Raw genomic sequence first — 12,303 nt, forward strand, 5'->3', positions numbered from 1 at the left:
TATAGGAATTGCCATATTTGTATTGTTACAGAGAAACTGTTATAGATATAACATAACATGATTCACAGCTGGGGGTCATGGGCACACTGTCAGTCCTTAGAGGAATATTACAGGTTATTATAGGAATATTATAGAGGAAGTAATTTGATAGGACAAGTGAAAGTTTCCGTGGTAAGTCTCATTGGGTAAGTCTCACTGGCAGTGGTGGTAGTAGTGTGAAGTTTTATTTTGGCGGGTTGGAAGCCAAGGTGTGTCACGCGACGTCATCCAGATGTTGCCAGCCGCCACGCCCACTCCACTCCACACTGCTGCTGCTGCTGCTGTGTACACAACCACAGCCTCGCCTCGCACTCCCTTCCAGCTCCACACGCTCTCCTCGTCTCTGTCAAAGGTAAGTGAAATCCTTTCACCTCCGCTCAGCATTGTTACTCTCACCGTGAGGAACTTTTTGCGTGATAAAAATGGGTCGCTAAGACGCATTTTTTGAACTGCCGAGAGCGACACTCATTTGACGAGGAAGACGCTCAGTATCGCCATGCCAGTTTAACTGCTACCCTTCCAGTAGGAGGGTTTACTTATTTTTTTTTTTCAACTACTGACTTTAGTCGATATAAACTTATGTTTTTGCTCTCAGCAACTGCTGAGTCTGCAGTGTGTGTATCACCGAGTTAATGGAGAAGTTTGATTGAGAGCAGCTTTTATGAAGTTTTCCTTGTGGGTTATGGCAGCCTGTATATCCAGGCGGGCAGCATACTTGTGTGAGTCTCCTCCCTTCCCTCCCTCTGCACGCTGCTGCTCTCATACCTAGGCAACTCAGTCTCTATCTATCTATCTATCTATCTATCTATCTATCTATCTATCTATCCATCTATCTATCTATCTACAGTGATTTCTTTTTCATTTGTGTAGCTTGAGTAGACAGTTTTAGCTTTGTCCTACACAGTTTGACTGCACTTAGGCCTAGTTTAGTTTTACATGACAGACTAAACTGCAATGCAAATTTCAATTTCACAGTATCCACAGTGGTGGTGGAAATTTCCTTGCTGTGGTGGTACACCCATCTGTGTGTCCTCCTCTTTTTCAGATGTCTCTCAGTGACAAAAGTGACAACGAGATCATCGAGTTGCTCGCTGAGTATGGCATCAAACATGGACCTATAGTTGGTATGTGCAATGCAATGCACACACACACACACACACACACACACACACACACACACACACACACACGGTGTCTGGAGTAGTTACTGGGATTGTCATAGCTGATTCGAAGGGTGTTGGAGTAACAAGCGCTGATGTGTGTGTGTGTGTGTGTGTGTGTGTGTGTGTGTGTAGACTCAACTCGGAAGCTGTATGAGAAGAAGCTTAAGAAGGCCATGGATGAAGCTGTGGTGAAGCCCTCATCTGACAAGACCTACTACAGAGAAGAAGGTAGGACAGCAGCTGATGGCTTAGTCCACTGTCAGAGGGGTCCCCTAGTTTCATTTTTTTGTTTGAGGGAATTATATGTTATATGACTGCCATTATTCTCAGCCATTTTCAAACTTCTTTTTTCCAAATTTAGCCTGAACTTAAAAATGTCTTGTCTTTGAAAATAGTGAATGCATAGTAATGTTAAAGCTAGTAAAGTGGTAATCGGCAACACTGCAGTTCTTTTTGGCGCTAAGCAGTCAGTGATATCCAGTTATTCTTCTGTTCCTCCAAACAAACCAAAGCATAAAATGCCTCATTTCCTGTGAGGATTTTTTTTTTTTTCAGGAAAAAGCAACCCAGCACTACGTGCTTAAAACAGCAAATAAAAAGCATTCATGAGATGGGTGTAAGCTGAGCCGCTGCTATGTTATATCATTCCATCATAATATAATAAAGACATTAATTTAGATTAAAATTACTTCCTTAAAACTAAGTTTAGCTTCAACTGAGACAATGATCACCATACCCATGCCCAGTAATGCTCATAATAGAGATATCAAATTTGACAAGGAGAATAATTACTTGGTCATTACAGCTACTGACTAATCAACCACAAATATTTTAGAGTTTTAATGCATCGCTTATGCCCTGTCAGACTAATTGCTGGACTGCATTTGTTCAAGTCCTACCTTTTTATTTGCCAAGACACCGTAAATGGACGACTTTATTATTTAGTTTCACTTGTAAAGAGTGAATACTAGAGTGTGTTTTTAGTCAGGGAGAAGTGTCCGCCTGGAATAATAAAGAATAAGATTTCTGAGGCTTGGATCAAGTCACTTTCAGTTCATTGAGTTCAGGAATTTGCCACTCTGTGTCCCTCCTACTAAGAAATGAATGTGATAGACTGTGTGACCATAAGGTGATTTGCTGCCCTTTGCACAGCGATGCAAAGGGCAGCAGAAGAGGAAGCAGAAAATATGCATTAGTGACCATGAAAGTGTATGATGCCTTGGTTTGATGCTGAATAGAAAGTAAATTTACCCTGACACTGAAAGCCACCACACGCTCGTCTTGCCATGCATACTGCAGGATTATGAAACCTGCCCCGCCTGCTCTCCAGCACTAAACATGACAAACAATGGAGGAGTTGATGCTGCACAACAAGACTGTAAATCAAACAATTAAACATCAGCTTTATGACTGAGAGGCATGGATTTCCTGACCAGGCACTCTCGTAGTCGATCCTGCCATCTAGTGTTCACTCTGAGTGTTGAATGGAGGAAGGGAGAGAGAGAGAGTCAGACAGACAGAGAGAGAGAGAGAGAGAGAGAGAGAGAGTCAGAATAAAATCTATTTATCTATTTAATTAAACAGGACCGGTGTTACTTAGGGTTAATGTTGATATCTGTGGGGTTTTCTTCCATTGCAGAGGAGGAGATCACCTACGTCACGTACCACAGTCCGGTGAGTCCCTCTATACGCCTGTTTACCTTCTCTTTATCTGTAACTGTGTAAATAACCTCACAGGTCTGCCTGCTTTCATCTCCACAGGTTAGGAATGAAGCTTATAGTGACACGTGAGTACAGCTTTAACACACACACACACACACACACACACACACACACATTAGTTCTAATGTGTGTTGATGCAAGTAAAGTAGTAGTAGTAGTGCAGGATGATGATAGTGTACTAAGTACACAATGGTGTACTGTTGTACAGTATTTTGGCTGATTAGTGTTTCTGCCCAAAGTAGTGCTGCCCTCAAGTACTTTTAGAAATTCTGTGTAAGAGATGTGACGTTGCGCATGCCAGGCCTTTTGGCGGGACATCATCAAAACAGGAGGTGGTTTGAGGTTTTCCTTGAGGAAACATGAGACACAAAGCTACTTTATGCTGGAGTAACAGCATCAAGAGCAGAAAATTCAAGTCATTCAATTTGCATTTTACTTAATCTATGAAGTTTGTAAGTAAAAATGCATAACAATCAAATGCTACAGCATAACAATACAAACATGCAATGAGTCACTGCTAAGGAATAACTTATAGACAATGATGAAAAAGGTACTCAAATCTGTTACTTAATCTACATAAAAGTAACAATACTGTTATGAAAAAAAAAGTCCTGCATTCACAGTTTTACTTAAGGATTAGCAGTAAAATGTACATGAGTATGCAAAGTAAAACTAGCCATTATGAAAAATGATGCCATTAACATGAAAGAAGTATTTTTTAAAAATATCTTTTTATGAAAGAAGTATTTTACTGCTTGCAGCTCTAACTACTCCATTCTAATGCCACATTTTTATAATTTGCATGCAAAAGCTTATTTAAAGCTTTAAAGCTTTCAGAAAATGGTAATACTCATGTACCGGTACATCAAATGTGCACTTATGTACAGTATTTGAATAAATGTGCTAGCACATCTGCATATAATTATTCACTGTTGCCATCAATTAGTCGCACACCTCTCATGTTCTCATCACGTCCACAACTTGCATCTCACAGAAATTTCTGACTTCCCACTCATATTTACCACATATTTGGGTCATTCATGTGCACTCGCCTCATAGTTACAACACTTTGAACGGGACTTGAAGGCACCATAGGAGTTGGTGTTTTTGCTATATATGCATTCCTTCAATTACAGCACTGCTAGACTGGCAAATGAAGTGAGTGAAAGCAGTAAACTAAGCACAAGTTATTCCTCCATCCAGGTTGAAACGAAGGGTAATCACTGAGCCAGATGAAGAGGAGGAACTGGAGCAAGACACAGAGTGAGTCGTTAAACAAAGTGATGCCTGTGTGTGTGTGTGTTCTACAGGTCCTTGAAAGGTCTTGAAAATTAAATTCAGTAAATATTAGGTCTTAAAAGTCATTAAATAGTCTTCAATTTGAAGTTTTACTTACTCTCATACAAAACATTTGCATGCATCAAAGAAACCAGATTATTAACTTAAGCATCTGTAGCATCTGAAATCTACACATATCCTTGGACTTACCTGTTCAAAAAAAAAAAAATGAATATATCGATTTGATTTTTTTTTTAAACAAGCTGTTAGTAGCAGTCAATAATCAAACATAAACTGAAACAGACTTCAGCACAAGACCAAATACTTTGCACTACATGTGTGTGCCAGTAAAATGATGAGCTGATTTTCTCGCTCGTCTTCTCCTCCAGGCCCCCCATCCAGAGCACCAGGGCAGCCAATCACACCACAGTACAGTCCAGACAGCCAATCAAAAAGTCTGGAGGCTGCAAGTCACTGCTGATCCGGCTGCTGCTGTTGGCCCTGGTCGCAGCTTTCCTCTACTATGTGTACTGCTGCATGGAGAGCAATCCAGAAAATCCCTTCGGACATCTCCTATGATGGACGGATCAGATTTTTTTTAGGATGCCAGGTTTTTTTTTTTTAACATGACTCAGTTCATTTATTAATGGAGATTAATGTTTTTTTTTTCTTTACTGTTTTTCTCCTCATTTCAATACACACTACTGTGGACTCAGAAATGCCACATTCCGTAATATTTTGATAAAAGTCTTTGCTTGCTTGCGTGAACTGTTGCACTATGATCTGTAAGTGTGCTGAAGGCTTGTGTTTTGTTGCTTTACCGCAGCTTTTGTCTAGTAGAGATGATTTGTTTTGATCTGTGGCATGCACAGGATGATATAATGTAGCATTACTTGCGTCTCTTTCATAAATCTTGATCCTATTCTACACCTGTCTCCCACATCATGTCCCGAGAAAGCCAAAGATGTTTTCTTTTTCTTTATGGCAAATGTTAATAAATGGATCGATGAAAACTATTGTCCTTTTTCTACTACTGAAGCTTAATAATAATGTCAAAAAGGGCCAATAGATTCAAACAGTGTAGGAAATGACAGTGGAAAGAAATCTTGAATCAGGACATGAAAGAAGAGGAAATGAGTATAGATATGAGAAAGGAAGAGTTAAACATGGACAGAGATTAATAGAAGACATAAAGTCAACTTCTCCACTGACACACACTAGTAATTCATTCAGTGAATAAATTTATTTGTTTATTTAAAAAAAAAAAAAAATATGAAAGGACTTCCGTCAACCAAACATTTTAGCATCATCAGGATTCGTCTGTATTTATATTTTTACAGGATAAAAAAATAAGTGTTTTGAACACATACATAAAATGTGCAACTTCTTTGCATTTGGTAACAAATTAGCTCGAAGGCTACCATCACTGCCAGAGTGACTTTAACTCTGCAGGTTAGAGCGAGGTTACATAGTACAAACTGTAAGAGGTCAGAGGTCAGCAGTAAAGGTTCAGAGTTGAGAGATGAGAACAGCAGCTCTCTAGGCAGATAAACACAACATGAGTCTGGGTTTGTGAATGTTGCAGTCAAGATTTCGGTTTTTAGCTGATTTTAGAAACTTGGGTTGAATCGAGGTTTTATCGTTGGGACTGTGATCCAGAGTTGAGGTTGTGTAGTCTTTGTTCACTCTGAGGTTGAGGTTTCACTTAGTGGTTCTTGAATGAAGGATTCATCCCTGGCCAGTTATGGGCTGATTGCAGCTGATAGTCGTCTTTTTTTAGGATGAGGTCTGGGCTTGGTTTCCCAAGTCTCTCAGCAAGACAATGTGACATCCATTAAATCCATACGGGGCTGGAAATGCACTTCCAGCTAGTGTACATTTGTTCTTCTAAGCCATAATTTCAACTGTGGCTTATATGGAAGTTATAAAGATAGCTGTCAAACATCCACAAGAGGCTACTGCCCCAAAACCATTAAGACGTCAAGGATCTGCGTCCCAAGGAAGAAAGGAAAATGTCTTTTTTTGGTGGAATGGCTGGTCTAGATGCTTCCAGTGAGGTTTTGGTCAGTCACTATCGGGAAAGACTGTGCCTCTGGTACTGACATTTCAGGAAGCACTGATGATCTGTGAAGGAACACAGGAAGGATGTGACAAGTCAGCTTTTACAACAGTAACAGTGTGGGGGGGATCAAAGAGTCTTACTATCTTTCTATGAGCCTATATAGCTCACTCAAGCTCAAATATCCAAGAGCATATAATATGGCCCACCTGAGTGACTGCCCCTCGAAGCCGAGCGCCGTGATGAAGATGTTGATGAGGACCGTGAAGAAGACGAAGACCGTCGCTACGTTGTTCATCCTGTTCAGTTTGGCTTGTTTCCTCACGTCGTTCAGATCATATTTCACTGCAGACAGACAATCACACCAGTGGAAAAAAGAAAGTTACATAAATAGCTCATGAGGGGCCGAAAGGGATGAAAAGAGTGCTGGAAAGGCACAAATATTGAAAGTTTGTACTCAGTAGCTTCAAGAACTTTGCAAATAGCTGACAAAGCAGAGCCCTTTGTCCATCAAAGGAAACTCCTACTTTGCCCTTGAGAGCAAATAGTTGAAATTTTAGTTCAAGAACAAATGATAAGGATATGAGAGATGGGTGCAGGTTAAAGGCCGTGTGGTGCTTGCATGTCTATGACCTTGTTTGATAGCTTTGAAAGCAAAACACATGCAGAATGGGACAGGGAGGGCAGATATGAAAGATTAAAAAAAAAAAAAAAAAAGCCAAAGCATCTTATGTTCTCGTAATGAGAAGATACACAACACACTGACTGTCCTTGACTTGGTAGACAAAGCTGTTGAGTTGTTTTCTCTACTTGCATCAGCATTAATGGACTTTATGTTTTATGCTTTATAGCTCTGCACCTTGGAGACCTCCAGAATTCACACAAGGAGTGCACAGGGTTCAAACTGTGTGCTTAATGTGCATTAGAGATGGAGGAGGAGGAGGAGGAGGAATGAAGATGCATGAGTCAGGGATGAAAGTCAGTTTCACTCACCAATAAAGACGAGCAGCAGCCCGACTACAACTTGTAAGGAGATGGACAGAGACAACAAGACGATGAGGGGGATGTAGAAACGGTACTGAGGCCCCACGTACAGGACGGTCTTCAGCTGGGACGAGTTGGCCATGAGCAGCGCCACGTCCAGCATGCTCTGAGCTGCACTTTTCTTCGTGGCGTAGTGATTTATATTGATAGAGCGGTAAACCTTCCCAGATGGGGCCGTGGAAGCCTGCCAGGTTAGAGAACAGAGGTTCGAGCTTGTGAGGCTTAAATCGCAGTCACTTTTGGATAATCTCGGTTTACTATGGGTGTGGAGCAGCCCCACCCTGTCAGGGTTCAACAGATACAATTGTTATCATTGTTAAATTTTCCAATTAAACAATGTTATTCTTTTCTTCTTTCTCGTAAGCCTCAGCCTCAGGTCAAAGCTGTCCAGGCAAACAAGTGGGAACAGGTCGTTCTTGTGTCACTACAGACTGTCGCCGTACACAGAGAGGTGTTGTGTGCCTTGTTGCTATGTACTCAGGTGTGGCTGTAAGAGGAGAAGAAGGGGAGGTGGCAGAGGGATGGGCGGTGACTCACCTGGGGCGAGAGAGAAAGAGAGAGAGGCGACAAGACACAACATGTTCGAGGAAGCTCTCTCTCTCCACAGCGAGTAAACCTACACCACCACAGGCTCAAATCGCAAACCACAGGCAATTTGTCACACCAGTTTCCAGAATCAATTAAGTTAAGTTAGTTAATACTGTAAGTGAAAGGTGATTTTTGAGGGTTTAAAGTGGTGTAGCCTATCAAAAGCAGTGACTGAAGGCAGGTAAAGGCTGGCCCACCGTGTGCAGAAAAGACCCTCATGTTAGTCTACAGCAAGCCAGGGATTTTCAAACACCTGCATGTTTCCAGACCCCAAGCTGCTGTACAATGAGCCACACTCTGCCCCTTTGAACTGATTTTTCATCACAGGGACGCTGATATGAAATTATATTTTGGTTTGTGTTAAATATTAAATTAGGCCTGGGTGATATATCAATATTACATCAACACTGTCATATCGCACTATTTGGATTATCTATCTATGATCCACCATTTGGATATTGGAATATTGTGATCTGAGATAAGTGTTGACTTCTCCTGATTTGAAAGGCTGCAGCACAGTAAAAAGCTATCCTGTTATTTGCCTCTATCTGCTGATGATTGTTTATCAAAAATCTCTTGTGTTCAAATATCTTATGAAAACACAAATAGTCATCCCTACAATATCCTTGCTATATCAATACTGAGGACTTTGGTCATACTGTGATGTTTGATTTTGGCCATATCGCCAAGTCCTATACTAAACAATGTCACACTTGAACACTGACATATAGAGCCAATGCAGTGAGATTAAAACATAATGTTGAAATTATCACTCATACAGGTTTAGTATTACTACAGCTTCTGGTGAAATAAATTATAGTAAAATTAAACTATCTCTCATCTTGCTGAGGGTCCCCTGGGAGCCCCTCAAGGACCTCACTTTGAAAACCACCGCTGAGGGTCACAGTGTCCTGTCATTCACAGCACATCTCCACCATGTCTGTCTCACGCAAACATCAACACACATCAGTGGCATTGCTCTCTTTCCTCAAGGGCTTGAGCAATCCTGTTGTGCAGGTGGAGGAGACGTCACACCTCGGTGCAACACCCAGTATCACAAAGCATTCTTTCACTCCTCAGTCCTCCCTCCAGTCCAACCCACAGGTGACAACTATGGCAAAAAGCCAAAGAGTCATCCTGAGTTATATCAGTCTGCACAGGATAGAATAGAATAGAATAGAATAGAATAGCAAATTTAATAGATTTCAAATTAAAATGAAATTTAAAGAGCTTACCATATGAAATGAAGTAAAAAAGGACAAAGCAGAACAAAGCAGAACTAGAGCAGAGCACAGCAGATGTGAAATGAATAGAACAGACAGACTAGAATAGAGTAGCCTTGAAACAGAATAGAATAGCTACAACAAAACAGGAGAGAATAATACTAATAGTTTTTTAAGAAAAATCGCAGCCTAATATACAAATCCGCGAAAAGATGTGATGGTTTAAAGGGACCGCGGCTTGGTGTCCCGTGTGAGATCAAATATTTACCTCCACGTCGCCCAGCTTGTGCAGAGCCATGTCCTCCCCGTTCATCCTGAACGCGCTGTCCTTTAATAAGCTGGTGTAATAATCTGTGATGAAGTGGGATGAGTTATCGGCCTACAGAGCTCTCTGCTTGGCCCAGTAGTGAGTTGAGAGAGTATACAGGACTGTGGAGAAACTTGAACTGCCGGGACATTAAAACCACCCCACCCTCTTTCCCTCCCTCTCCCTAAAGACTAGGTTATATAGTCCCTCTTAAAGGTCCAGTGCACTGAAAATTGTATGTCTCATTTCAGTGCATAATTTAATCAGCTACCTTTGAATGTAGAGTCACGCAGATTATTTTACCTGTCAAGGTGGAAATGTGTCTAATATCGTTTAAAACAGGCTCCTTCTGATAATCTTATAAATAATAAAACAGATTTATAATTCCAATCTATTTAATAATGCAAAAGCCAAATGTTTCCAGGTGCCAAAGTGTCTGCACTATTTGTTCCCCAAAGATATAGACCGTGGTAAGCAATGGATGGTTTAGTTATAGGTTTGGCATTCACTCCTACAAACCTTGCGGGCTGCCATCTAACATCATAACATCATCATCATCATTTGCTTGGCTATAGCCCAAGCACTGCTGTGCCAATTAACAGAGACAAATTACTTTCCTTTTATTCACCGGTTTATAAAACTAATTAATTAAGCGGCATGTGAGTCCACTTTATGAATGCATAAAAGAAAAAGGGACCAAATATTTTCAAAGAGTAGATGTAAAAGGCCACATAAAAGGCTGCATAAAAGTGCCTGGCCCAACTAACCACTGGCTCTATGTGTAGAAAGTCCGCTGATAGCGGCGTCCTGAGACTGCCGGCCCGACTCCATTTAACACATGTGGAGGACCTTAATTTGAGTTATCAAATTCAGGGGATTTTAAGGGTCAGCAGATGAAAAAAAAGAAAAAAAAAAAAAAAGAAAAAAAAAAAAACGATTAAGAAACTTTTGAGGTGCATTGTCTCGATTTTATGTAGAATTAAGGGGTTCCGGCTTGAATTTTAGAATTCATTAAGGAGTGCGGTGTGTATTGAGGGGAAATGTTAGGTAAAACCGAGGCCGCATTAAGGCGTTCGTGTTTCATAATTTAATGCCAGTGTAATTTCACTGAAAAAAATGTCCTAAATAGAGAATGGCAAATCTAAAATTTGACTTCTACCATTTCTCCCGCAATTGATTTCTGGGGATATATCCCGTTTCTTGTTGTTTGATTCAGGCCTCTTATCAGAATCAGAATCAGAGAATCAGAATGCCCTTTATTGTCATTTTACAATAGTAGAATGAAATTGCAGCAACTCCAATTTCAGTGCAGGAAAATATAACACAACAATACAAAATATTGTGAAGTCTTTATGTCACATGTATTTTTTGTGTGTGTGTGTGTGTGTGTTCTTGTGTTTTAAGAAACGACTGGTCAATTAGGATACACATGACGCTGTGTTGTATTGTTTGTATTTGAGAGAATTTGCACAAAAATAATTGTGTTCAATCATCATAAAAAATCTCCCCTTATTGGCGTACAGTATTGACAGCTTAAAGACAATTCACATATAACTGATCCCTGGCTTTGTAGCGTTTTGGCATGAACATTAGGTAACCGGCGTCATAGACTGCAGTATAATATTGACCAAAAGGGGGCAGCACCCAAATCTATTCCACCGGGTAACACATGAAGGAGTCTCAAATAGGTTACTTCCGGCTGTCTCTGTGGTAAGACAACATGGCGGCGTGCTTCACCCTCCACACCACAATGTTACGCGGGGCGTTGCGGGGGGTTTTGGGCCGACACAGCCGGACCTTGGCCGGTCCCGCTGCTGTCACGCATCGGTCGGTGTGCAGCGCCGCTCTGGAAGACAAAAGCCCTGCGATAGTGGAGTCGACAGAGGAATACAAGTTTGTGGAGCGGCTCATCCCGCCCACACGGGTCCCCACTCCTCCTAAACACGACGGTCCTGCCCCGTCCGGCTGGCTCCCTCCGGCGGAGGCACCGCCGGCTCTACCCTACATGATACGCCGCTCCCGCATGCACAACATCCCCGTCTACACCGACGTGTCGTACGGCACCCGCAAGACCACGCTGGTACGGAAGGTGGAAGGGGACATCTGGTCTCTGGAGAGAGACGTGAAGCAGTTCCTGAAGGAGGTGACGGGTAAAGACCTGCCCACCCAGGTGAACGAGGTGACCATGACCCTGCGAGTCAAAGGTCACTATGACCAGGAGCTGAAGGAGTGGCTGGCCAAGAAGGGCTTCTAGCCGAGGAGCTTCCTCTCAGGACAGGACCTGGACATGGGGAGGACTTTTAGTGTCAAGTCCAGCGGGCTCACAAACCAGCAGATGCCCTGTCTAGATCCATACTGACATGACAGCAAGACTGGAAATGTGGACAACTATCCTGTCATGAAGGCCTGATGGAAAATGCTTTTGACACTAGGGGACTTTGGACTTATTGCATCATAAATTGGAAAACAGTGTACATACTTGTTGAACGTCATTAAATATGAAATCAAAACTTTCATGCTGTGCTGTGTCTCTTGTTGCTCTTGTGTGGGTGAATAAAGCAACATACCCTGTATTTGTTATACTTCCTCAAACTGTGACATAAATCTTTTTTTCCCAATTGCATGAATCATCCTGGTTTTTGTTTCTGCAGCAAGTTGACTTTACTAACAACGCTGTAGGAGGGGTTATAAATGTTTACTTCATCCACCATTACCTTATTCTTAATCAAACATTTTCAACATTGATTTAATGGATTTTTTTTTTTTTTAAGTAGGAAATTGAATCTCAAAATATTTTAAATGTAAACATAAAATTAGGGTTTTTAAGTCAAGGCTACTCTTAGTATTCTGTATGTTGGTAGGAAAATAACAGCTCTCTAA

The 12,303-nt window shown here is 41.3% G+C and overlaps 3 protein-coding genes across 3 annotated transcripts; 2 read left to right on the plus strand and 1 right to left on the minus strand.

The window, feature by feature from the left end:
- The first annotated feature begins 312 nt into the window (after positions 1–312).
- emd (emerin) lies at positions 313–5,210 on the plus strand. The gene is made up of 7 exons (XM_030055990.1): positions 313–391; positions 1,085–1,163; positions 1,335–1,430; positions 2,842–2,876; positions 2,964–2,989; positions 4,128–4,187; positions 4,592–5,210. The coding sequence occupies exons 2-7, from the start codon at positions 1,085–1,087 to the stop codon at positions 4,779–4,781; spliced, it is 486 nt and encodes a 161-aa protein (XP_029911850.1). The 5' UTR covers positions 313–391; the 3' UTR covers positions 4,782–5,210.
- A 252-nt stretch (positions 5,211–5,462) lies between these two features.
- Positions 5,463–9,578, minus strand: LOC115362099 (ninjurin-2). Its single transcript, XM_030055888.1, has 4 exons — positions 9,385–9,578; positions 7,255–7,489; positions 6,471–6,606; positions 5,463–6,326 (listed from the first exon to the last, which is right to left on the minus strand). Exons 1-4 carry the CDS (start codon positions 9,427–9,429, stop codon positions 6,242–6,244), a joined length of 501 nt encoding a protein of 166 aa, XP_029911748.1. The 5' UTR covers positions 9,430–9,578; the 3' UTR covers positions 5,463–6,241.
- Positions 9,579–11,106: 1,528 nt separating this feature from the next.
- On the plus strand, positions 11,107–11,996 carry mrpl49 (mitochondrial ribosomal protein L49). The gene has a single exon (XM_030055646.1). The coding sequence runs from the start codon at positions 11,144–11,146 to the stop codon at positions 11,675–11,677; it is 534 nt and encodes a 177-aa protein (XP_029911506.1). The 5' UTR covers positions 11,107–11,143; the 3' UTR covers positions 11,678–11,996.
- Positions 11,997–12,303: the final 307 nt, after the last annotated feature.

The sequence above is a fragment of the Myripristis murdjan genome, chromosome 7 (genome assembly GCF_902150065.1).
Source record: "Myripristis murdjan chromosome 7, fMyrMur1.1, whole genome shotgun sequence".
Classification (NCBI taxonomy): domain Eukaryota; kingdom Metazoa; phylum Chordata; class Actinopteri; order Holocentriformes; family Holocentridae; genus Myripristis; species Myripristis murdjan.